At 39.9% G+C, this 27,855-nt stretch overlaps 1 protein-coding gene across 3 annotated transcripts in view; it reads left to right on the top strand.

Moving 5' to 3' along the window:
- The window catches only part of arhgap9 (Rho GTPase activating protein 9), an 88,376-nt gene that overhangs the window by 35,148 nt on the left and 25,373 nt on the right, over positions 1 to 27,855 (top strand). For 2 of the 3 annotated variants that reach the window (XM_088338818.1, XM_088338820.1), the window contains exons 5-14: positions 1,450 to 1,707; positions 3,146 to 3,235; positions 12,408 to 12,473; positions 20,675 to 20,821; positions 20,895 to 20,978; positions 23,761 to 23,822; positions 24,639 to 24,726; positions 26,318 to 26,413; positions 26,500 to 26,598; positions 26,685 to 26,790. In XM_088338818.1, the coding sequence (XP_088194944.1) occupies positions 1,450 to 1,707; positions 3,146 to 3,235; positions 12,408 to 12,473; positions 20,675 to 20,821; positions 20,895 to 20,978; positions 23,761 to 23,822; positions 24,639 to 24,726; positions 26,318 to 26,413; positions 26,500 to 26,598; positions 26,685 to 26,790 (1,096 nt within the window). The remainder of the gene's footprint in view (positions 1 to 1,449; positions 1,708 to 3,145; positions 3,236 to 12,407; positions 12,474 to 20,674; positions 20,822 to 20,894; positions 20,979 to 23,760; positions 23,823 to 24,638; positions 24,727 to 26,317; positions 26,414 to 26,499; positions 26,599 to 26,684; positions 26,791 to 27,855) is intronic. The other variant, XM_088338819.1, reaches the window with a different exon arrangement.

Raw genomic sequence — 27,855 nt, 5'->3', positions numbered from 1 at the left:
ACAGGCTTACAGGCAAACAGGAACTCAGACTAGGAATACTCACAAAACAGGCTTTTACTCAGAACGGGCAAACACAGGATTCCTCAAGTCAAACAGAACAGATTAATGCAGAACAGAAAACGCAATGAACCAGCAACCGGCAATCCCCACAATCCGGCCTTAAGAAGCACACACGCAAATTAGACGATCTGTTACAGGGGGCGGGGCCAGCCGGTCGCCACGGCGACCATGCTGGACATGACAGAAAAGTGTTCCTTAGCTGTAGGGCTAGAGATATTTTAGAGGCTCACAATTATATTAAAATATGATTTCAAGAGTGTGAGGTTTGATTATAAAATGATTATTAACCGCTTAACCTTCGGTTGTTGTTCCGTGAACGACTGTTGATGAAGAAATATGTGTCCGTAAGATGTCACCATTCACTGAAAAAGGTCATGCTACATATCATTGGAAAGCTTAAACTTTTGGGATTCAAGATGTAATCGTCACACAAAAATCACTATTCAGTTTGAAACAAGATCCCTGAAAACTATAAAGCAAGGGTAACTCAACAATAAGTCCTCTTGTTGGCAGCTTTTGAGATCATTGTTTGCAAACGTGGGGTTGTTACATCCAGGACCATTCAGTAAATCCAACTGTGTAAAATATTTACTCTGAAACACACTAACGCCAACGGATAAAAAAAAACGCCTAAAAGCATTTCTGCATCGTTGGAGAGTCCTTGTTGTAATCTGCTCGTTTTGCCACATAATTTCCGTTCACAAGTCAACTTCCATCCATTTTCAGCGCCGCTTATCTTCACTAGGGGCGCGGAGGTGTTGAACCACATCCCAGCTATCTTAGGGCAGTGGACCCAGTGGACAGGGAAAGCCCTGAGCTGGTTGCCAAGCAGTCACAGGGCACACAGACACAGACGGCTCATTTACACCACAAATAAACAGACTCAGAAATTAGTTTTTATATGGCCGTTAGCCTTTGACCTTTTAAATAACAGCACTCTCGGCCGATACTAGGCGTTTCTTCACAGTCCACTACCCGCATTAGCCTATAAGAGCCTGTATTGATAAAATGGAGATCACCTTCTCTAGCTTCGAATGTCATTAACCAGTGGTAACCAATTCAAATGATGATTGACACATCTGTTAGCCTCATATGAAAAATATGTTAAGCAGATATTCACCGTGTATTTAAGTTAGAACCCAAAATAAACGTGTGCAAAAATCGCGTGTAAAATGCACAGTTGCAGTGGACATGATTAAAACTGCCGGTAATTAATGTGAAGCAGCTCATTTTTCTCCTGTGCTTCTCTTAGCATTGTCCCGCAGGCTAGATTAAAAGCATGGACAGGCTTAATCTCTCCCTTGGGCTGTATATTTGACAGTTCTGTTTTAGATGAATAAATAAATACCGGATAAAATCTCAGTTAAAACATTCATTTTTTTCCTCCAGGTCCCAACAGAGTCTTATCTGTCCCAGCTGTCCTGGCAGGATTCCCCCCTGTATCATCATCCACCGGTAGACAGGCGTCCTTCCCAGATAGAGCCCCCCAGTCCAAACCCTGGCCAGCGGCCCCTGCAGGTGGTGGACTTGTGGGAACAATACGTGGATCCTTCTTCTTTGAGGAGCTATTATGTCAACAATGTTACCAAGGAGAGATCCTGGAAGCCCCCTCGGAGAGCCCGCGTAGGCGCCAGCGCCCCCAAACAGGTTCGCGTTTTCATTCTCAACATGCATTCAATGAAACGTTTCTGCGGATTAACAGCTTGATCGACTGAGGTTAAAGAAGGGTCAGGACATGCTGTTACGCTCTATGCTCATTTTCTTTGTTTAAGTAAACGACTGAGATTGTTTTTTGCCATTATACATAGAATACATCACAGGAGCAAAGCCAGAGGTTTAACCATACTTTTTAAAATCTTTACAACATAGTCACGATATTTCGAGGTTGTCACCCTTAAATCAATGCTCAATTTATACATCGGCGTCAATTTCAGGTCACTGAAGGTTGCTTTAATACTCAAGGAACAATAGCAAGTAAAAATCATTTGGTCCGTTACCACAGAAACCACCCATGATAAAACAAAGGTGACTTCAGCATCTGTGTTACAATCTGGCACTGGTCTCCACAATAATAATAATAATAATAATAATTTCCTTGTATTGTCATTCTGTGTAACAATGTACACAGAACGAAATGTCGATTGCACCTGACCCGTTGTAGCGAGCCGATGCAGCCGCAGCCAACAGAGGGCGCCGCCGACCACTTTTTAAGTCTTAGGAATGACTCGGCCGGGGCGCGAACCCGAACCTCCCAGTCTCAAAGCGGGCGCCTTACCATCTAGGCTACTGAGGTTGCCTAGGCGATTCGTCTAACTATATATATATATATATATATATATATATAATCATTTCATCTCATTAGCTCCACCGCTTATCCTCAGTAGGGTCGCGGGGGTGCTGGAGCCCATCCCAGCTATCTTCGGGCAGTGGGCAGGGGACACCCTGAACTGGTTGCCAGCCAGTCGCAGGGCACACAGAGACAGACAACTCACCCACTCATTCACACCTAGGGACAATTTGGATCGGCCAATTAACCATGACATTTTTATGTAAGCCGCACATATTGCAACCCTCATTCGCGTTTTCTTCTGGTGCAGTAGTAGATATGTGCTCGTCCTTGTAAAATAAGTGACGTAAGCAACTTAGAGCAGAACTGAAAACCCATCAGATGTTTTGCCGCTAAATTCTACATGCGGTTGTTGCCAGGTGTATGCCGGGCTTTAAATGTAAGTAATGGACAATAGATAGTTCATCTTTCTGGCTTTAAAGCCTTCTGCCTAAAATCTGGTGTGGTTTGAACAAAGACAAAAATGAATTTCTAAATTTTCAGCATGCGGCTTATAATCAGGTGTATTGTGTAGTACGTAATTTATGGTAATTGAAAACAATTGGAATGCTCGATTACACATTTTGTTTATACCGATTCTTAAGTCTTAAGACGTTGTCGAAACTGATACAACATATTGATACTGCTAATTCATACATTTACCTTCCTCAAAAGAATTATTTTTGAAAATGTGTATGCCCACTAAGAGGCAGTCGACACAGGATTTCTATTTTCACAAGATATATTCTCCTTTTCCAGGTCAGTCCAACGCAATCCAAAACGTTACCAAAAGATACGAGCCATTTGACACTGCCGCTTCCTGTAACCAGCAACGGGACTGTGCACAGAGTAAGTGACTATCCTATGCACATTTTTGAACAAACATGTAATGCGAGTGGTTGACATGTCATGAAAACCTGTCGGCCGAATTTGTATATTTGCTTAGGGAAAACTTTAAAAAAACTACTGCGAATTATCTTTTTTGAGCTCCCAGCTGACTTCGATAACTTGCTTCTCTGTTTTCATTTTTTGACAAAAATAGCTCTGCTTTTAAAAAAAGTATTATTTTTTTTGTATCATTTTTATTTTTACGCAAATTTTGATTTTACAATTTACCTTTTCGTTCATCTGGGCACTTGCTTGAAAAAAATGTCGGAATTTGAGAAGTCAAATTTTGCACATTGGTCACTTTGAATCTCTGTATTATTCTTCCTTAGCCTTCCTTATGCACTTGTTTTCAGGTGCACTACACAATACAGTGACATCAAGTGGTCAAATAATACACACTGTGTCTTTAAAGGCTACTTATGTTTCCTGTTTCATATTGTAAGAATGCCTTATTTAAGAGGTCGTGTGTAATATTTAGTGCCTCCTAGTGGTACAAAAAACTTGCATTTAGTAAAGCACAAAATATTGATTTGAATACTAAGCAAATATACATGAACTATCTCACCAATGATGTTTTTTTTTTAATTAAAAAAATCATATGTAAATAAATACAAATTTCTCGACCTAAGTGGAATCCTTAGCAGTGGTTAGCGCGTGTGCAGCACAGTTCTGAGGTTGTGAGATCAAACCTCCTGGGTGGAGTTTGCATGTTCTCCCAGTGCTTGCGTGGGTTTCTTCCGGGCACTCCAGTTTTCCTCTCACATTCCCAAAACATGCATGCCAGGTTAATTGGCCGGTCCAAATTGTTCCTAGGTGTGAATGAGCGAGCACATTGTCTGTCCTTGTGTGCCCTGCGACTGGCTGGCAACCAGTTCAGGGTGTCCCCTGCCAACTGCCCTAGGATAGCTGGGATGGGCTCCAGCGGCCCCGCGACCCTACTGAGGATAAGTGGTGCAGATAATGGATGGAGGGATGGAAGTGGAATCCTTTCTTAAGTCACCACCATGTTTGTTTGCCATGTTGTTGAATGCTGTGGCACTGGTTGTTCGTTTCCGTTAGACAACAGTGCCATCTAACGGTCAAATATTAGTTACTAGGGCTTTAATGTTCAGAAAACATTTGAAATGTGAATTTAGCTATTTGATTAACTTATAATTTTTTTTTATTCATATGATTGGAGGTGTGATATTTTATGCTGTTTTTATTATCGGGCACTTGCAAAGGAGATTTTATAGGATGGCAGTTTATTGTTTTGACTAGTACATACAGACGCTGCCCTGCCCTAAATCATTCGTAAATTGAAGAATTTGTTCGTAAGTTGCTTCAGTGCTATATTTTGCATGTTTAAGGCTTATATAAGTATGTTTAAAGCTTGTATAAGTAACCTGTATTATTTTGTACAAAAAAAATAAACATTTCATAAAATATTATGCTCTATAAAGAGAAATAAAGTTGAGTTTAACTATCGGAAGATGCGCTTCAAGAGGGCCTCCTCCATAGTAAACTCGCAACAGTCCGGATATTTTTCAACATCTCCCCAAAAAATGTTCATATCTACCGTTTAACGTAAATCGAATGGTTAAAATCCGGACTATAGAGCGCATCTGATTATAAGCCGCACGCACCACATTTTGCGGACATAATTAGTTTCGTCCTTACACAAGCCGCACCTGTATATAAGCCGCATGCGCCAGCATTTAAATATGTAACACAGTCACAAGTTTAACCCAAACCTGACTTTAGGTGCCGCGATTGTAACTGCAGATATAGTACACAATCCATCCACCACAATCGGCAACATGAACGGAAAATGATACCGGTATAAATTTAATGCAAACCTTTAAAGTCCAGGTCCCGTTGAAAGTAATCCAATGAAAAAAATGTATATTTCCAAAGTTAAGGGTGGGAAAAATATTCACCCACTATTGTCCGCTGCAACAACAAAGAGATTTAACTCAGCTTTACCCCACTTCCCGTCAGCCCGCATTTGCTCCGCCCCTTCTTTTTGATTCGCTCGTAGAAAACATATCATAATAAGTCTCTAAAATAAATACATTACAAAAATATACAGTTGCAAATACATATAATAAATGATTACACATATTTACAAAGAAAGACGGTACACCGAGAGAGTTTTCAAAGCTTTAATAATAATAATATAACTTTCATCCCAAACCGTGCCTGTGAAAGGTACCACCCCGCTACTCCTAACACGCTCGCAACGTAAAAAGCGCAGCTGTTAAAGAAAACCGTACCGCAATTGCAAAATTCACGTTAAACCTTCTTCAGCTTTCTCCTTATAACTGTCGCCATCAAGGGCGTTTTCCCCATAATCGGAACAAACCTTTGTCATACGGACAATTTGAACATAAACTAAGAGGATGCAGTCTACCTCGGCACACAATTCAACTGGTCTAAATCTTACCTTTTGTACTTGAGTGCCGCTGGTGGCCGCTTCACTGAATAAGCCGCAGGGCTGAACATTTGGGAAAAAAGTAGCGGCTTATAGTCCAGAATTTACGGTATTACCAATGTGAGATTTCATTCAGGGTGTATAGACTTAGGGCGGCATGGCGGCTGGGTGGTTAGCACGCAGATTCAGGGTACAAGTTCAGTTACCGCATGCTCTCCGTGTGGGGTTTGCATGTTCTCCCCGTGCCTATGTGGGTTTCCTTCCACATTCCAAAACATGCATGTTAAGTTAATTGGCCGGTCCAAATTGTCCCTAGGTGTGAATGAGCGAGTGAGTTGTGTGTCCCTGTGTGCCCTACGACTGGCTGGCAACCAGTTCAGGGTGTCCCCTGCCCTCTTCCCGAAGATGGCAGGGATGGGCTCCAGCACCCCCGCGACCCTAATGAGGATAAGCGGTGCAGATGATGGATGGATGGATGGATGTATCGACTTATTGTACGCATCTGTGTAAAAAAATGTTTTTGGTGTATTTTTTGGTGTTTTCAAATCCGAGGTTTCCTTTCAAGTGCTTTTTACTCGTCGATTGGTCCACAGTGCGCTCATGGACATGTTTTTGGGATTGCAACAACGTTTTAATGAATTTCTCTTGCAATAATGATGAGATATTAATGACATTATCATAATTCATCGCGCCAGTGTGCGCTTGCACAAAAAGCCCGAGACCCTGCACGCCTGGAATAAAGCGAGAGTGAGATAAACTGTTATCACATACGTGCCTCCCAAGTGTCGCCAGGCTCATCCGGAGTGCACAGACCGGTGCGAAGCATCAGATTAAAAGGCGAGCTAAATTAAAAAGTGGGATTACATTGCTGGAGTTGCCCCGTCGTCGTCGACTGACTCTAAATTCCCCCGTGACGCATTTACGACTGGTTAATCCCCCACAGGGGATACATGAGGTAATGCCTCTTTGATCAGCAGAAGCCATTGGAGCGGGTGGGTGTTTGAAAACTCCAAATATAATAAATAATATATCGGAATCCCTAATGTGACTTGCACCTCTTCACAACCCCTGCAGGTGTTAATCATCACATTTGATTTTGAACAAGGAAACCTTTTTTTGTATTTTTTTTTACATTTTAATGCCAAATCAGCATTGATAGCAAGCATTCTAGGTCGGATTCTCATTGGCCTAAATAAGCGTCTTCTTGCATCATACTTGCATTAGAGATGTATCAACGTTTATAACGCTCATCAAAAATATATTGTATGAAAAATGTATGCCATCAAAGGTGTGTCAAGGTATATTAACCCACATATGTCGCTTTACTTTGGGGGTGCATGTGCCAACACTGCACGCGCTCTGTCAACTGCAGCGGACTGTGAAACTGTGAATGTGTGCATCACATAGCTCAATTTTAAGCATTCAATGTTTTTAACTCACTATTGTTCAGTATCTTTGCTTTCTTACACTAATCAGCTGAGTGTCTAAAATGCATCCATATAAGTAGGTGGCAGCAGAGAACATTTTTATATACTAGTTCTCCGCTCATAAAGTAGCAAAGAGAAACATTAAATATTTTGTTGTTTTGTTTTTTTAGCCAATTTGAATTATTTTGTCAGGAACCAGGAACGGAGACGGGAATCCAATTGCGTTGGTTTCTTAGTTTTATTTGAAAGGAGATGTAAGCTGGCACCCACGATCCAGTGATCGTTGATTGTGGGGAGCAGGTCGCTCGTGACGAGGAGCTGAAGGTTCCCAGCGATCGGACGAACGGCAGTCCCGTGATAGGTAGGCAGAATCAGCAGGCAGGTCGATGACCAGGGCAGGAGAGTAGCTCGTAAACGCGGGGCAGAAACAGGTCGGAACCGAAGACAGGAATCAAAACAGAAGAGTAGTCTTTGGTACTTGCTAATCTGGCGAAACACACAGGAACACAGGAGTATGATTGGACGTCCTTGTCTGGACGCTGACCGCTTAACAAGTGAACGTCAGCAAATCAGAGAGCGCGCTCCAACTGTTTCCAATTCAATTCTCAATGGGATTACATTTTTCACAAAATTTTTCAAATCCTGCTCATCAATGAAACAAAAAAAAAGGTAAATGAATGAAAATGAATACATATTATTTAGCCCGGATTGCCATTGTCTGCAAGTTCTGAAGACATTTAGTGGACTGAGGCTGAATTCCAGTCAGTGGACAGTTTCACGTCGTATTTTTCTCCCACAATGACACGCAGACTCCTTTTTCCATCATTGTCGCTTTAAAAACGGACAGTTGAAAGTCTCGCATTATCACGCCATCAAAATGCTGGTCGCATCCAATAAGCTGGTGTAGTAGCCGCAATTCAAGTATTTGCAAAGGTTAATGTTGCCGTGCATGCTTATTTCACTTGAATATTCAACATTTGAACAAGCCCACCGCCTTAACTTGAGAGAAGCCTGCTTTGACATTAAACAAAATGGAATTTCCGTACAGGTTAAGTAAGCGCTGGCACCGTGCAAGCTATTTTATGATGGTTGCCGTAGCGATGCGGCTGGCATCACCCCGGCAGAGTGGAGTGCGTACTTTCCTGCTAGTGTTGCTGTACTTGCTGATAAAAGCAGCTTCCCCTTACGATGGGGAAGTGGAGCCAGCCCAGCAAAAACGGATAAACCAGTCAGCTTGTCCTTTTATTTTCGAACACTGTTTGAAAACCAGCCTCGTGACGAGCGCTTTGAAAATCTGTGGCCCAACGTCTGGGTGGTGATGGACACATTTGCTGTAAGTTCTGTTTTTATTATGGTTAAAAGCACCTCATAATGTCAACTGGAATTGTTCTCAAGAGGCTTCTTACGGGCCCAATTGTGTATATGTTTATGTTGCTACTTTTTAGCTTACAATATGTTTACAGTGCTCTTTGAAACAAAATAAATACGTAAAAGTAACACCATAGGGAACATTCTATTAGTCTGAGTACAAAACCTTGAAAAATGTTCAAAAAGCTAGCATTGTTACCTAGTACAGTACTACTCTTTGTTTCCACTTCATCCGTGCTCACTTTTTGGATTTGAAATATTAACAGGCACGTTGTTATTGCAATATCCGGTCTAGACCCATGTAGCGAATATGGGTGGTAAATAAATTATTCTAACAATTTATTGACCAATTGAATCAAAGAGCCGCGTTTATTCTTTTCAAAACTCGTCTCGCCTTGTTTGGAGCACCACATACGTTTTTACATCATTATGTCAGGAAAACAGATGAAAAACCTTGATTAGTTATTCTGAAGGGTGGCTATACACACTTTAGTGAATTATTTTTACCGTTTTGATAGTTCAATATACTTTAATCAAGACACACACATTTTTGGATTTATGGACTTTTCATATTCTAATCATTTACTGAAGAAGCTTGAATAGAACACAAAACAATAATAAGAAAATAAAACAAAGACGACTAGAAGTTGAGAACTTAAACTGGCACCATTTGGATGGATGTCAACATTGGCTTGATTATTACATTATTGTATTTTGATAGAGTTCTCCCTTTAACGTCACACCAATACCTAGCAACAACGAGATGTTCTGCGAAGTTCTGCTTCAATGGAGATGATGGCCCAGTATTTATGTCCTCGGCTGTAGAGCAATGAGGAATCCTGGTAGGCTTGAGACCCAGGGGGTAGAGGACCACAGGATGCATGGTGTTGAAGCAGGGGTTGACTGCTGGTGGCTTGAGGCTTCTCTGAGGTTGCTGGCTTTATCCTACCGGTTTTCCCGCTAGCTTGATCAAGCTTGGCTGCTGACTTGGCAAGGTTCTCTGGCTGCTTGTTGAGCTCATAATTGATCAGGACCAGCCAGGATTTTGATCCAGTTCTTCTTGTTAGGATATGCCCTATTGCCTTCCTGCTGGCCAAATTCAGACTGCCCTTGTAAGGTGAGACGTGTACCAGCTCTCGGTTCCTGTCTCCTGAGAGGGGCGGACCCCCTGTGGCAGAGTTGTCACGGCAACATTCGATGCGCAAATGCAAGCTAACGCCAGCCCCCCCAACCTCACATTCCACCAGTAGCAGTCATACAACATATCTATGTGATTGCCTTAAAACACAGTATTCACTTTGCATGTCTTGCTATTGTTTGATCATTTTCTGACATTGTGAATCGGAATTCTGACCAAACATTGAATACTCTACACCAGTGGTTACCAAAGTGGGCGGTACCCACCCCCTGGGTGGAATGAGGGCGGTAGGGGGGCGGTAGGGGGGCAGTAGGGGGGGCGGCAGTCAGAAGTCTAAATGTAGTGCAGTTGTGAAACCGCAAACCACTGCGTTTTTTTCAAGGTTTTGTAGTGAGTGATGGAGTTTTGGCCAACCGCAATTGTTACTGTTCGAGTTTTAAAAGCGCCGACCAATCAGAGGCAAGTTTTAATTATAGCACAAGCCAATAAACGCGAGTCAAAGTTTGCAAACACCACACTATGCCACACCCACCGTGAGAGCTCATTGAGTGTCATGGTGGACTCCGTAAACATAGTCCCAGAGTCAACAAACGAGAAGGAAATGAAGCTTGCACCGAAGAAGGGCGGTACATCACTTGTTTGGACCGATTCTGGTTTTGACGAAGTGGATGTGGAACAGAAGAAAACGCCCGTTGCAGAATTTACTTTCGCGTAGTCGCTAGGTCCAGAGGAAACAAGTCATCTGTACCAGCACCTTAAAAATTATCACGGCATGTAAAAAGGATTACAAGTAGAAGACGAAGAAGGTGCATATACAAGTCGACTGGGTAGTGGACAAACCTCCATCAAAGCAGCATTTGCGACCTTCACGCCGTACAAAAAAGGCACAAAGAAATAACCAATGCTGTGACTAGCTAAAAATGTCTAATAGTGTCCAACCCCAAAACTGCATTATCGATAAGAGGTAACACTTTTTATTTATGAAAGTTATTAAGTTAAATGTTTTAATAAGAGTAATAAATACTTGTAGCAGTAGTGTTAATAAGTTAGCGGGAATGGTGGGTTTAAATTAATACTTGAATACATTTCTTGCACTGATGAAGATGCTGCAGTAGCACATGGTAAATTTTATATTACCGGGTACACTAATTGCAGACATGTCATGTTTACATCCTCATAATATATGGATTATTTTTAGTGTGCAATGTTTACCTTTTTACAGTGTCCACAATTTATTTTTGTTGTTTACTTTTTTTGGTGCCTATATTTTATCTTTTATACTGTGCAAATGTTCTTGATTTTTTTAAGGGTTCATTATTTGCTTTTTTCAAATGTTATTTATGTTAGGTGTCGAATTTGTTTGGCTATGAAGACATGTCAAAATAAATAATTGGAACGGTTTTTTTTGTGATGTTTTAGTTTGGAAATTTTCCAGACCACTATTTTAATGAGCTTAAAGTGCATTTCATAGGTAAAATAATTGAAAAGCAAGGGGGGAATACACTTGGGAGCCAAGGGGGCGCTAGCCTGCAAAAGTTTGGGAAGCATTGCTTTACACCCATGGAGTTACTTAAAAAAGACCCAGTCTGACACGCTAGAGATGTCACTTTTTGCACACATTTTATCAAAATGTCACCGCTTTAAGTTCTTTAACCAATCATTGATACAATGGCCCCTCTGCAAACAAACTACTTTAGATACGAGAAATTTGCGATACGAGATGTGTTTCGAGCAAAATTTCTTGCCTGACATACGACAGAAATTTCAAGTGACGAAGATTTCCAGACCGCTCACGACATCATATTATTATCATTTTTATTTATCTTTTTACTTTAGTTTTAGTTTTAATTATTTTTTTCATGTTTTAGTGATCAAGAAGATGTTTGTCATCGCTATTTAAGGTTAACGTGCATGTTTTCAGGGGCCAGGAATGGATTAATTGTTTTTTAGTTATTTCGTATCGGTAACATTTGCTCTAGGTCAGAAACATTCGAGATACAAGCACAAACTGTAAACAAATTCATCTCATATGTAGAGGTATCACTGTAGAGCAAATGTTTTGGCAGAAGAAAATTCAGGTAAAAATAAAGATCAATGTAATAGAAAACAATTCTTGGTCCCTCCGTCTTTAAAACAATAAAGTAATTGTTATACAAAAGGTACACGGAGTTCTACCAAATACAAGAATCCTTCAGTTTATAGCAAATTACAAACCTATGAAGATAAATATAAAAAAAATCTGCTTAGTTTTGTACTGACAATGTTGGTTGTTCTCTGGTTTATTATTTTGTTCTCGCACCATGTTGAATTATTTTGCACATAGCAGGATTTATGAAGAACAATTTTCAACATGTTATATATATGTTATATATATATATATATATATATAACATATATATATATATATATATTTACTGATGTATATGAGACTTCTGAAGAAAAAAGAAGAAATAATAATTTTGTTTTTTGATTGGTTCATTTCAACCAGACAGTCAAGTCATTTTATTGAAACAACCCAAAAATTGGGTTATTTTTTTTGTAAAAGGACACAGAAAATGAATTGATCTTACGTATTTTACCAAAACTTGGGTTATTTTTCACCCAAGTATTAAATAGTGCAAAAATTTGACAGTGGGTCTTATATCCTGTGCGCCATGTAGTCCTGGAAATACCCTAAATTGGTCTGCTCATAATGGTTTGTGGCCTACTTATCACGTTTTAGTCAGTACATGTTTTAAAAATTACTCCTTGGACTGATATTGAAACTTGGGTCTTTTTTTTTTGTAGCTCTCACCTGATTTCTTGTTTGGGAGCCACCAAAGGAATATCGACGGCAGCTGGCGGATGAAACAGGTGAAAGTCTCTTCTTTCTTCATCTGTAAAATAAAAAATGCTAAGAGCGCCACCTTGAATGTCACCTTGCACACAAAAGAAATTGACGACGCTTTTGTCCCGGCTCGTTTCCTTTTAAGACAGCGGGAGGAAAAAGTCAATCTGCAGTGTTTCGAATTGTTCACTTCTTCATAACTTTATTTCCTATGAGGCACGAACAAGAGCATGGATCATTTTGCATTTGCAATAAGTTTGGGATGTTTATTTGTTTATTTTTAAGATATTTACTACTGTTATACTGTGGTTGCCTGTGCAGAAACCAGGACGGCTAGCCTGTATTTTCACGTTTTTTTTTAAACATTTGTGAGTGGTGTTTCTGTAGTGCAGTGGTTAGCACATTGGCCTAACACACCAAAGGTCCCTGATTCGAGACCAGGTGGAAACATGATGGCCTGCAGAGGGATGGGCGCCACCAGACTATATTTGCCCGAGACACACCACAGGAAATGGTGCCCCTAGTGGTTAAGGGATCCAACCAAACTAGAGGTAAGATCGGGCCCAAAAAAAGCACCCGAGCCCGACGCAGGCCCGAGGGGTATTAAACCCGACCCGGACCGAGCCCGACTAATTAACTGGATTTGCTGGCCCGGCCCGAGGGGCCCCGAAATTACATATTTTATTTATAAGGAGGGGTGATTTATGATAACAAATTAAACTCTGCCTTTTGTTACAACATCTAGGCCTAAGTTAAATAAAACTGTATAAACATTTACATCTTTTATATTTCTGTGTCTGCACTGCAGATGTTACATTAAGCGACAATCTGTCATTGACGTTTTTTTTTTTTTGAGGTAGCGAAAACATTTAAGGGCGTCCGTCATTTTGACGACTTGATCATTGGGCCATAATCCACAGCAGCAGTAGTAGTACGTCCTTAAGATTTTAGCGCGGCACTATCATTGAGGGGGTGTTGACGTGTTGTGCCCTTTTACGACTCCTATGCAAATCCCCCCCCCCCCCCCCCCCGATCGTATTCTATATAAAACGCTTATTAAAACAATAAAGCGAGCTAATTATAATAATTGGGAGATCCTAGTCTATATAACGCGTTTATTTAAACAATAAAGCGTGATTTTATTCTGCAAATTGCGTTTTTTAACGCGGATGAAAATGTCACCAACGTCAATGTACACTTCCGACAAAAGCGATCGTATTCTATATAAAACGCTTATTAAAACTCTTACCAGAGTGCGTTTTCCTCGTCAGTTCTCCTCTCTTGAGTTTATCCTTAACTTCTTGTTGGTCCGACTCCATATCGGGGATATCAGGCCAAAATCACGCGAATTTGCGGAGGGGAAGATTATTAAGAGGACAGCATTCACGTCACGTCACGTGCACAGAGCATGCTCTGGCTCCGTTAAAAGCAATTACAGCTCCTTCTCCGTTTTATGCAAATTATTTATTTTATAACAAGTATTCCTTGGTCTAGTATCCATACATAGTTTAAGTATATATTTTTAATGAACATATATTTATAATTATTAATTAATTTAAAAAAAAAAAAAAAAAAAAAAAAAAAAAAGCAGGACCGAACCCGACCCGACCGTATGACTGACATTTCAGGCCCGACCCGGCCCGAAATTGCCTCGGGTTCGGGTTCGGGTTCGGGCTCGGGCCATGAATCTTAGCTCTAAACCAAACCCAACCAAGTTATGTTTGCATACCTGCTCTGACACCTTGAGTCAAATGGACTGAGTTTTTTTTTTTAATCTGTACGAGTGGAGTGCCTAATTTCCCAGATAATTTACATACATAGATAGTATTCTTTACCTTCTTTGAAAGGCACATTTAATCATCACGCTCATTCTTAGAATATTATTTTTCTTGTTTGTGAAATCTTTTAAGGATTTTTTGGTTTGTAAAGTTGATAATATAATCATTTAAATGTACCGTATTTTCCGCACTATAAGGCGCACCTAAAAGTCTTTATTTTTTTCAAAAGCTGACCATGCGCCTTATAATACAGTACGCCTTATTTATGGATCAACATGAATCACAAAGTCTTCCAACTAACTTGCAGCCGCCGACTCGATTTTCCCCCGAACGCCAAGTAGTACGCGGTGTATGCTGGGATTTATTTACCGATGTTTCATTGGCTAACCAATGTGTCAATCATCAGTTGAATCGATCACTATTGGCTAAAGTTATTCGGAGGTCAAGGGCCGGATCCTTTTTAACATTTACAGGCTGGCATTGGTTTAAACGGCAAAACAAAGCCTGCAATAGGCCGAAAAAGATGAATGTGAATATCATGTTCGGTCGAACTACGGCGGGGGAGGAAACAGTATTTTACTATTCTGTACTGTATTTGTAAATATTTTACTCTCCTGGATTTACTACACTCACGGATATAAGAGGACATTGGCTGCACATTATTATGAACACAACGACTTCGGTGAGATACTCCGGGTTTTATATTATCCCTGTATCTTGTTTCAGACTGAACTCGATGTTTCTGTGATAAGCGGTGCAGATAATGGATGGAATGGAGTGTCTATTTTTAAATTAAACTCAATTCCAAGTGTTTATTGTCATATGCACAGTAAAGTTGCGAGCGAAAAAGAAGATAGAAACTAAGGAATGGTTGGCATTTCTTGAATCCCAAGACTTTAACCTTCCGAATGATGGAACGATGCATTTGAGTGACATCGTACAGACACCGCATCCGCACGTGTTCTCGACACGTATTTGCGTCTTTGCAAGCTTTGGGAATGTTAAGGGGGTAATAAGTTTGACTGAACTATCTGACTGTTTTGTCCACGTTCCCATTGTAGCGTCTTATAATCCGGTGCGTCTTATGTATGTCAAAACAGGACCAAAAACCATTTTTTCGGGGTGCGCCCTATAACCCGATGCGCCTTATAGTGCGGAAAATACGGTAATAGTATAGTACTAATGATATAATTTGTTTTAAGATTTTCCCCCCTTTTAAATTGGAAACAATATAAATTAATTCAGGAAAGATTCCCCATCATTCATTAACAGATCATTAGTATTATCAAATGAAAACTATTGTATAATAGTGTTATTATTACATTAGAAAAACTAAGAGAAATAAACTCGGGCACTAGAAGATAATGTTTAAAAATATTGGAAAATAATTAAATAATTTTGTAATAAACACAATCATTTTGTCTTTTAAATTACATTTTCGTTCTCGTGGCAGATAATCGTATTCTTTTTAGATATTATTTTTCTTGTTTGAAAATTATTCTAGGTATTTTTTCCACTAAAATTGGTCAAACAATCACTCATATTTCTTATCATTATCTTTATAATAATTACATTTAGGAAAAGTTACCCATTATTCATTATCAGATCATTGTTAGAAGAAAAATAATTATCTCATTTACTAAAAAAATAGTTGAAATATTATCAAAAACTAGAAAAAAAGTTTTAAAATATAGTACAATAATAAAATTATTTTAAATAAGTAAAATCATTGAATTTGTGTTCTAGTGGCAGATAATTATTCCCATTTTTGATATCTTTTTTCTTGTTTGAGAATTATTTTAAGCATTATTTCCATGAAAACCGATACAATAATTATTTGAATTTATTATAATTGTCTTACTAATTATCCATCCATCAATTCATTATCTCCACTTATCCGGGGTCATGGCGCAGGGGCCACAGCCTCAGCAGAGAAGCCGAGCCCTCCCTATCGTACTTCTTGTTGTAATATTTTGTTTGCTTTTAAATAGGAAACTATATAACTACATTCCGGAAAGATCTCCCAGAACCTTTCATGTCAAATAATTGTCATTATTGATTGAAGAATCTTTTATTGGATTTTAATATATATATATATATATATATATATACTTAATCAGTATAAAACAAGTTTAAGGATGTTTAATAAAATATTAGGAAGAAAAAACGTTATGATAAGATAAATCATCAACCAGTGGAGCAATACATTTTCACTGAACTTATTTATCCAGTATTGTCAGTACCACTGCATTTCAAAAAAGGACCCTTTTTAAAAAGACAATTCAGCTTATAAAAACCAATGATCCCTCCTTATTAGCTTTACGCCAGCTGCATCTACACTGTATTCCTGCAGAAAGCATTCAAGTAACGCCAGCTACATGGTTTAGTTTCCAAGAGATCGGCATTTACTCACATAAGAGTGGTGAAATACCACCTCACGGTTTTAAGGAGAAGAAGAAAAGAAGCAGTTACCCAAGCAGCTCTTTAGATTCAGATTCAGATTCAGATTCAGATCTACTTTATTGTCATTCTAGTACACGTGTATACAGAACGAAATGTCGATGGATCTGACTCCCACAGTTTCCCTCAGTGTCCTTCAGTGTACAGATATAAATAAAGCTGTATTGTGTTATTTACCATAGTGCCGATAGTGCAAGAAGAGACGCTAACCAGATGTGCAAGATGGGCAGTCAGGTTAACAAGTCAGGTACACAGTACCATTATATTGTAAACAATAACACTGTAAGTAATAACACTGTAAGTAACAATAGTGCAGAGATCAAATGTGCAAGGAGTGGCAAGCTATAAAAAAACTGCCACTAGTGCAAAGTCAAATTAGCAGCCGTTTAGATTTAAGTTAACTATATGTTAGATTGACCATTTAACAGTCTAATGGCCAGGGGGACTAGACTATTGCGGAGCCTGGTGGTCCTGCACCGCACACTGCAGTACCTCTTCCCAGAGGCTAGCAGAGTGAATAGTCCATGATGGGGGTGAGAGGGGTCCCCGGTAATGTTCTTAGCATGGGATAAGCAGCGCTTCTGGCCAATGTCCTGAATGGAGGGAAGTGTAGTCCCGATTATTTTCTCCGCTGTCCTCGTTACCCTCCTCACACTACCCCAGTCGGTAGCGCTGCAGCCTCCACACCACACAGAGATACAGCTGGTCAGGATACTCTCTATGGTGCCCCTGTAGAAAGTGATGAGGGATGGTGGGGGCAGGTGGGCTCTCCTCATCCTCCGCAGGAAGTACAGGCGCTGCTGTGCCCTCTTAACCAGAGATGCAGTGTTCACGGACCAGGTGAGTTTGTTTGTGATGTGCACCCCTAGGAACTTGATACTGCTGACAACCTCCACAGCCTTGTTGTTGATGCAAAGTGGGGCATGGTTGGGCTGGTTTTTCCTAAAGTCGACAATGATCTCTTTAGTCTTGTCAACATTCAGGACCAGGCTGTTGTCCTTGCACCAGCCCACCAACTGCTCCACTTCCTCTCTGTAGGCCAGGTCGTTGTCATCCCTGATGAGGCCCACCACCGTTGTGTCGTCAGCATACTTCACGATATGGTTTGTGGCGGACCTAGGGACGCAGTCGTGTGTCATCAAGGTGAACAGCAAGGGGCTTAGGACGCAGCCTTGGGGGGAGCCCGTGCTGAGGTAGATGACATCTGAACTGTTCTGACCTATCCGCACAGATTGGGGTCTGTCACAGAGGAAGTCCAGCAGCCAGTTCCGCAGGGGGGTGTTGAAACCCAGAAGCCCCATTTTGTCTACCAGATGTTGTGGGATGATGGTGTTGAATGCTGAACTGAAGTCCAGGAACAGCATCCGCACATGGGTGTTCTTCTCCTCTAGGTGTGTCAGGCTCAGGTGAAGCGCAGAGGAGATGGCATCCCTGGTGGAGCGGTTTGTCCTGTAGGCAAACTGAAAGGGGTCGAATGAAGAGGGGAGACTGGAGGTGATGTGCTCTTTAACCAGTCTCTCGAAGCACTTCATTATGATAGGAGTCAGTGCAACGGGCCGGTAATCGTTGAGTGATAAGATCTGGGTTTTCTTTGGCACTGGGATGATGTTGGCAAATTTGAAGCATGATGGTACTTTGGCTTGGTCTAGCGAGGTGTTGAAAATGTCTGTTAGTACACAAGCCAGCTGATCGGCGCACTCCCTAAGTACCCGCCCCGGAATGTTGTCCGGGCCTGGAGCCTTCCTTGTGTTGACCCTTCTCAGGGTCTTCCTCACGTCAGATGAGTCCAGGTGGAGTGCTCTTTCGTCCTGATTTGGAGCCGCTTTCACTGCAGGGGTGCTGTTTTGTGCCTCGAACCTACCAAAGAAATTGTTGAGGTCATTCAGAAAGTCCATGCTAGTGTTCTGCACTGGGGTGGTGTTTGGCTTGTAACTGGTGATGGCCTGGATGCCTTTCCACATATCCCTCCTTTAGTGCTACATGTTGCATCACAGCGGGTGTTGTTAGTGCACTTGGTTTCAAGTCGTGTTGTAAAGGCCTCCTCATAGCTCGGAGTTGCTTAATCTGCCTTGCTCGAAGAGGTTTAAGTTTCTGGGATGTATAACGTGATTGTTGTGAGAAGTTGGGTGTTACGAATTGGGAAAAGCGTACTTTAAAAATGGATGCCGTGGCATGAAAAGTTCCTTTTGTGTGAATGTATTTGCATGATGGTTTGTGATTATGGAGGACTAATCCTGTTTTATGTAGAAATAAAAGCGTACAAATATGTGCCATATAAATAAATGAACACATCAATCATGCAGTATTTAAATACTTGACATACACTGGAGATCGAAATTAGAGAACGATTTACAAACAATTGAATGCTTTTAAAAACAAGCCATCTTCACTGCTCAACAGTTTAATGACATTTTGTTGTGTTTATAACATGCTACTAAAACACTTTTTCACAAATTGGATTAGGCATTTCAACAAAAGAAATGTATTTTGCCAAAATGCACTGATCACAATTAGAAAACACTTACAGGTACCCTCCACATGATAGTACTAATCAATCGTTTAGTTTTCAAATTATCAAACGTCACACAGTAAAATAAAATTAGCTGTCGAATCAACTTTTGTCTGGAAGGCGGGTTTAAGGTTTTTGTGCAATTTTGATTTTAAAAAATTATGGTGTGACTTAAGAAAAACAATCAAAATATTTTGCTTTTATGGCTCTTTGGGTCAAAAACGTTCCTGATTCCTGGTCTAGAGTCAAATGGATCCGGGGGCATATTCCGACGGAAGAAAGCTATATACATTTCAAATTTAAACACATCAATCTGGTGCATTTCTAGCGCAAAATCACGAAGCTATATTTATGATGAATGTTAACTACTGAATCACAAATACACCAATGACACAGCAAGCAAGTCACACCCACAAAGCACAAAGACATGGTAACCACCCAGCCTCTGTGCGGCCTCGCATTCACACGTATGTTTAAAAATATTGTTACATTTTTTAATAGAACAAGTGTGTTGCCCTTACGGCAATTGTTTTTCTTTAATGCATAAATTATTGTGTTTAAAATGCAATACAAGTCCAAAAATAGATATAAGTTAAACAGGATGTGTCCTACATAAATATTTTGTGTTTATTTGAGCTTTAAGTTGAAAAGTGTAACAAAATACTACTACTTCCGGGTTTCTCGCGTCACACGGTTCCGCCAGCTCAACATACACAAAGACTCAGACGATGGCTGACAGGGCTGTTGCATGTCCAATCCATCCTCATCCATGTTGAAGAATTAACAAGACAATGCTATAGGTTTCTAAAAGTGTATACTGGTATATGATGTATAAACAACTATATCTTGTAATAGTTTAGACAGATGTAGATAGATAGATACTTTATTCATCTCCGTAGGGTAATTCACACTTCCAGCAGTATCCTTGTGTTGAAAATAAAACAATAATAAAGTAAAAGGAATGTAATACATAAATACCCAATGTAACGTGTTGATATAGAGTATTTAAATAGTGCTACATAAAATACACACTGTAATAAAAATAGGGTAATATGCAATGTGGTGGTGTGGTTCAATGTGGGCTTTTACTCCCCCGGGTGGAGTTAAAGAGCCTCATGGCATGTAAAGCGTATGCACGGAGATTATATGCATTATTTGCACAAGGTCTCTATGCATTGCATTGTACCTTTGCAGCTTTCACTGTCCAATGAAGGAAATTAAAGATTTAAATACACGATGACTGTGGTTACAGTCCGTCCTAGATGGTATAGCTCAGTGTCATATCAACGACACTACAACAAGTTTTTGACATTCTGGCGGGACTAATTAAATTCTGCCAGAATTTTCCTACGTATGGGAAACACTGGATCACTTATTTATGTGGCATATATTTCACTATGACTACAGTATATTTGCTGTGACAGATTTCAATATTACACTTTCTTTCTTTCTTTGTTGCATCTTGCCCTTATTTTTGAAGAGCATGCAGCGCGCCGCATCCTCCGACACCATAAGCACGATGGCGCTTGGCACCGCCGGGCCCCCGGGTCTCTATTGCGCACCCAAGCATGACGCCAAAATGCTTCTTTCACATTCGCAGTCAATGACCCTGCCCGAGAACGGCAAGGTACACCGAGCCTCACCTGTGCGTCCCTCCGTTTAGTTTTTCTTTAAGCCCGTTTCCTTTTCCGTTTGTCCAGAGAGACACGCCCTGCAATGTCACCAACATCGTGGTGGAGCCGCCGTCTCCTGAGAGCTCTCCGGACGGTGACGGCGACACTCCGGTGAGGGAGAAACCACTTTTTGCTCCCACATCAAAACTTCCATTTATTCCTTCTTGTGTTGAATGATAGTTTTCAAGGACTTCCTCTTTTCTGCACATGAAAGGCCCAACAGGAACTTTTGAAGTCGTTTGTCCCCATTCCCTAATGATACTGCTGTCATTGTGAACTGTTTGAGAATAAAGTTTTTGTCAGATTTTAGGGTAATAGTCAAAGGTAATGTCGATAACCTTCCATTTTTCCACTCACTGATACCATCTTGTGGCTTAAGTCAGCCTCTGTTAAGCTGCTTGTGTGGCACGTGCAAGTATGTGCCTTTCCTAGATACGCTTGAATTACCGTAAAATGCGGACTATAGAGCGCACCTGATTATAAGCCGCACGCACCACATTTTGCGGAGATTATTGGTTTTGTCCTTACACAAGCCGCACCTGTATATAAGCCGCATGCGCCAACATTTAAACATGTAACACAGTCACAAGTTTATCCCAAACCTGACCTTAGGTGCCGCGATTGTAACTGCAAATATAATACACAATCCATCCACCACAATCGGCAACATGAACGGAAAATGATACCGGTAGTTAGAATTTAATGCAAACCTTTAAAGTCCAGGTCCCGTTGAAAGTAATCCAACGAAAAAAATGTATATTTCCAAAGTTAAGGGTGGGAAAAATATATATCCACTATTGTCCGCTGCAACAACAAAGAGATTTAACTCAGCTTTACCCCACTTCCCGTCAGCCCGCATTTGCTCCGCCCCTTCTTTTTGATTCGCTCGTAGAAAACATATCACAATAAGTCTCTAAAATAGATACATTACAAAAATATACAGTTGCAAGTACATATTATACATGGTTACACATATTTACAAAGAAAGACGGTACACCGAGAGAGTTTTCAAAGCTTTAATAATAATAATATAACTTTCATCCCAAACCGTGCCTGTGAAAGGTACCACCACGCTACTCCTAACACGCTCGCAACGCACAAAGCGTAGCTGTTAAAACAAGCTGTATCGCAATTGCGAAATTCACGGTAAACCGTCTTCGTCTTTCTCCTCATATCTATCGCCATCAAGGGTGTCTTCCTCATAATCGGAACGAACCTCTGTCCTCTGTCATACGGACAATAAACTAACATAAACTACGAGGATGCAGTCTACCTTGGCGCACAATTCCACCGGTCTAAATTTTACCTTTTGTACTCGAGTGCCGCTGGTGGCCATTAGAAAAATTACATAAATTGGCCGCTTCACTGAATAAGCCGCAGGGCTGAACATTTGGGAAAAAAGTAGCGGCTTATAGTCCGGAATTTACGGTAAGTCGTTTTTTCATCTTTTTGAGGGTTTGGGTTGGTGTTCGGACTGTACTTGAAATAGGCCTTTTCTTGCTTCCACTATTTTCAAGCAATACTAACAGAAAAACACAAAGATGAACATGAAATCACTCTCCACCCCGCTGCCCATATGCTGCTTCATAATGTGTTCCGAGTTTCGAACAACTGTGATAAAGTGTTAGTAAGTGGTGAAAAAAAATATAAAGGCTCTTTGAACTTGGTTAGGTATTGTCAGCACACACACACACATATATTACATTATCAACAGTGACATGCAGTCAGGAGAGGCAAGTAAGTCTTAGCATAGAAGAATGTAGCTAGCTATTTGAATGTTGGGTACACTGGCAACAAGCGTGAACATTTATTTTACTAGTACTTTTTTGTTACTAATCCAGGGGTGTCAAACTCATTTTAACTCAGGGGCCACACGATAGAACAAACATTCGAACCGGGGGCCGGACTAGTAGATTAAAGAGAAAGAAAAAGCTATAAAGAAATAAGAGAGGGAGGGACAAAGAAAGAAAATGAGAGAGAGTAAGAGAGCGTGAGAAACAAAAGATAAAAAGTCGTGAGAGAGGGGGGAAAGAAAGGGAGAGGAAGAAAGAAATCCAAAGAGAAATAGAAAGACAGAAGGACAGAAAAGAGAAAAGAAAGCGCGAAGGGTATGAAGAGAGAAAGAGAAAAGAGAGAAAATGAAAAAAGGAAGTTAGAGAGGTTAAAAGACACAGAGAGAGAAAGAGACAAAGAGCAACAAAGGAAGTGAAAAAAAGAAACACACAGAGTGAAAGAGACAGAGACAGAGTGGGAGGAAAGGGGTGGAAGAGAGAGAGAGAGAGACAGAGAGAGAGAGAAATAAATACATACAAGTACAGTGAGAGGCACCTGGCTTTGGCAACATCAAGTTGACATATTTCAACCTGCAGCTTGTTTTTCTCTTGCGCTTCTGTGAGTGTTGTCTCGTGGGCCGGGTTCAATCCCTTAGCGGGCCTGATCTGGCCCGCGGCCCCCCTGTTTGACACCTGTGGTCTAATCCATATTATCAGTTTGTTGTTAATATTTTTCATTTATAAGTTAAGGTGTGGCAAAAAACATACTTTTTTTTCTATGTGCTACAGTTTATATATTGCTTTTTTGCACTCTCAATCAAATAATGGATAATATGTAGATTCATTTAGAGTACCGGTATTTCAAAATCTGACTCGAACCCTACCACATGCTACTAGTTATCAAGTATCTGTTATTCCAACCTTTATTTATTTTTTTTTTTTTCATGTTGAGCCTTTAAAATAGCGGGTATTTAACTCGTAAAATAAAAAATGAAAATGTATCCACACCAAGTCACAGAAGAGGAAAATGATATTTGAGGAAAAAGACAGACCCAATTTGTGAAAGTATTCCAGAGACAAACGACTTTAGAAAACTAATTTTGCATCATGTCTGCTGGCAGGAATTGGAGAAAGCTGGTCTGCTTAACAAGACTAAGATCGCAGAAGGAGGCCGGAAACTCAGGTGAGTAGAGATTTATACAGAAGATTCATGCAAAACAATGTAAATGAAAAAAAGTCTCAAACTGAAAAAATCTCACATAGCGATGTAATAATACCAAATAAATCAGAGGTATCCAAACTAAGGGGCGCATTGAGGATAATTTAATGATACAAAAGACACTTTTAATTTTAAATTTATGTAATCAATTTTATTTACTATAATTTACCATTTTAAATGAAAATTGGAAATTGGTTACTGTATATGTTCGCGTAAACCAAATTTCAAACTATATCTCAGCCTCCATCTCGTGTCCACAATTGCACGTTGTGTTCATGCTCCCCCCTCGGGCGATCTCTTCTTCCTTTTAAGTCAATCGGCTTCATCCCAATTGTGTTTGAGAGGGACCTCATCTCATTTACTGTGATTTTGTGTGTTTTATTGCCTTTTTGCCGATAATAATTAGAGATAAGTTTAAGGAAAAGTCTAAAAAGGAAATGATTGCGAAATAGGATAATTGTATACATTGAAGTGCTGCTCATGCATGGTAAATGGTGTAAAATTGTTTATTTTTATCTTTATTACCAATATTAATGTTTATTATATATACATTTAAATGAATATCGTATTTTATGTACAAGTATTTTGGGTACATATTTCTTTTAGTATGTGGCTATTTTAAAGCAATTTTAGATGTGATGTTGGCTTATACTTATTTTGATAGAAAAAAGGCTTTATAGAGCATACCAATGAAAATTTAGGAAAAAATATCATGATCAATTATTGTGGGAAACTGAAAAATGTTTGTCGGACTTTGGAATGAGTGTACTCTTCTTACAGAAAAAACTGGAGCCCATCCTGGGTGGTTTTGGTGGGAAACAGTTTGGTTTTCTTCAAAGATCCAAAATCACAAACGCCTTCCAGCTGGGTAAGACCCTGACAAAGAATTGAGAATAGAACTAAGAATGCACTCCACAACAACTTTATCAAATGTTTAGGATTCTGAAAAATCTAACTTTTCTTTTCTTGCCACACCTGTTTGAAGTCAACATAAATAGCAACCACATTTGTATTCGATTTTTTTTCGTGAGGTAAACTTATCCTGTTGAATGTCAGCAAACAAACATCATATACCTTACATGCTAATGGTTAGCACCCATAGTTTTTGAGAGAGCATACATGGTAAAAAGTCTGTAGTTCAATACAAACCCAAACAGAAAAGGGGGATGTTTCCAACAAAATACAGATTCCTATAGGGCAGGAGTCCCCAAACTTTTTCCTGTGAGGGCCACATAACTTTTCCCTTCTCTGATGTTTGTAACAGAAAAAGTGTGATGATTGCAGGAGTGCCTAAGTGTAAAAAAATATTGTACATCTCACCTGCAAAATAGATGGTAAATGTCAGTCTCACACGACACCATTTACTTTTTGACATTAAGAGTGATTTATTGAACAAGTCTCATTAAATCACGTGAGGTCCCGTGAGACTTGCCCCAAACACCCTTCTCTGACCTGTGAGACTATGTCATCTAGTGGTGATATACTGGTACTGGTTTTTCTGCTTTGCAAAACAACATCAAAATCCCAAAATATAACATTTTAACTAGTCAGCAACCCTTGTTACGCCGTATGAAATAGTTACTAATAGTTAATAATGAAATTAGTTCATAACTAAGGAACAGTTTATTGCAAAAGTCCAACTTTATCATCAAATACAAATACACATATATGAAAAAAAATATCAAAATGCTTTCTGGTATTGTTCAGGGAGCCGGACCAAATGTGGAGGTGGGCCGCATCTGGCCCGCGGGCCGTAGTTTGGGGACCACTGCTATAGGGTTTTCTGTGGATCCTTGAAAAATCTTGAAAGGCATTGAATTCATTATTCTAAAAAATAAGTTAGTTTGAATTAAAATGTCATTAAAAATGTTAAACACATTAATAAAATTATATATTTTTGAACTGAACTTTGTTTGAACTTTCACTGATGATCCATGAGGTAAATGTCTGCATTTATATATCGCTTTTCAAGTCAATGAAGACCTCCCAACGTGCTTTAAAATGTGCTTCACACTTACCCATTCACACACACACTCACACACCAATATGGAGTCAGCCATGCAAGGCACCTACCTGCTAGTTGGGGGCATTAGGGATTCAGTGTCTTGCCCAAGGGCACTTTGACATTTAACACGGAGGAGCCGGAGGAATCGAACGCTCTACCTCCTGAGCTAATGGCGCCGTACAGTAAACATCCTTTTGATTTATTGTTTTCCAGGTCTGAAACTCTGGAGAGTGCTTTATTTTTCAGTTGGAAAGTTTTCAACTGGAAAACATTGTGATTTAAAAAAAATAGACATTAACATTCGCTTAAAATTTCCTTTTATTCATGTGGTGTTTTTGTTTTCTTTTCTCAAACTTGATTTCTTAAGGCATTAAAAAAAAGTCTTAAGTCCTGAATTGAACTTGCCTTAAACTGTAGGAACCTTCTTCTGTTTATCATTATTTTTAAACGACAGAAACCAGGAAACAGTCGTCCGGAAAGCAGCGTTGACTTAAGAGGAGCCAAGCTTCACTGGGCCAATGAACTCTCCAGCAAGAAGAACGTCTTCAAGGTCAGTAAAAAACAAAATTAGATGGATGACTAACGCTGTATTTGACTCCTTCACGGACAACCAAATTATTTTTGTGTGTTTTCCAGCTGCGAACAGTCACAGGCAATGAATTCCTGCTTCAGTCGGAGACTGACTCTCTGATCAGGGAATGGTATCGCACTATCCAGAACGTCATTGACAGGCTTGTGAGAGACAAAACCTTTGGGAATTTTCGCCCTCAAGCCTAAATCAGTTTGAATTATTACTATTTTTTTTTTACGCGGTTATCCAGGACCGTGAAAACCCGCTAGACAACGTTCTCCTGTACTCCTTGAGGAGGGCGGGCAGCGTGGAGATGCTGGACCACAGTGGCGACGAAGACGACAGGAGAACGTCTCGTGAGCGCCGCCATTTGCAATTTTGGTTTCATTCTTTGTTCGCCCATCTTTCTTTTACTCTATTTTAACGTCTTCTTGCTTCTGCAATCGTGTACTTTACTACAAATAATGCGCAGTGTAGTTGTAATGATTGTTGTTATAATAAAGGATTGATAAACGATGATTACCGTACTTTCCGCACTATAAGGCGCACCGGGTTATAGGGCGCACCCCCAAAAAATAGTTTTTGGTCCTATATTTTCCATACATAAGGCGAATCGGATTATAGGGCGCTACAATGGGAACGTCGAGAAAACAGTCAGATAGTTCAGTCAAACTTATTACCCCCTTAACATTCCCAAAGCTTGCAAAGAAGCAAATACGTGTCTCAGACATGTACGGAAACAGTGTCTGTACGATGTCACCAATCACTCAAATGCATCATTCCGCATATCATTAGGAAGTTTAAACTCTCGGGATTCAAGAAATGCCAACGATTTCTTAGTTTCTATTTTCTTTTTCGCTGGCAACTGTGTGAACATCAAAGTAAGAATTTCATTGTGCAGGGAAACGGGGTTCTTTACTATGCATATGACAATAAACACTTTGAATTGAATTTAGTTTAAAAATAGACTCATCACAGAAACATCAAGATCGTTCTAAAACGAGATACCGGGAACATATAAAGCCGCATAGCTCACCTAAGTTCTCTTGCAGCCATCACGTTCAATAATGATACGTAACCATGGTCTTCTTACAGCCGTGAGTGTAGTAAAATCCAGGAGAGTAAAATATTTACAAATACAGAATATTAAAATAACGTTTTCTCTATGCCGTAGTGCAACCCAACGTGTGATTATTATTATGTGACTATGCGAGCCTGTAAATGATAAAAAGGATCCGCCCCCTTTACCTCTGAATAACTTTAGCCAATAGTGACTGATTCAAATGATGATTGACACATTGGTTAGGAAATGAAACGCCGGTATATAAATCCCAGCATACACCGCGGACTACTTCGCCTTCGGGGTAAAATCTATTCGGCGGCTGCTTGCCTTAGTTGCAAGACTTTGCGACTTAATATTG

This window comes from Urocampus carinirostris, chromosome 6, assembly GCF_059441175.1.
Source record: "Urocampus carinirostris isolate Australia breed hairy pipefish chromosome 6, RoL_Ucar_1.0, whole genome shotgun sequence".
NCBI classification, from domain to species: Eukaryota; Metazoa; Chordata; class Actinopteri; order Syngnathiformes; family Syngnathidae; genus Urocampus; species Urocampus carinirostris.
This window is presented reverse-complemented; position numbering and strand designations above follow the sequence as displayed.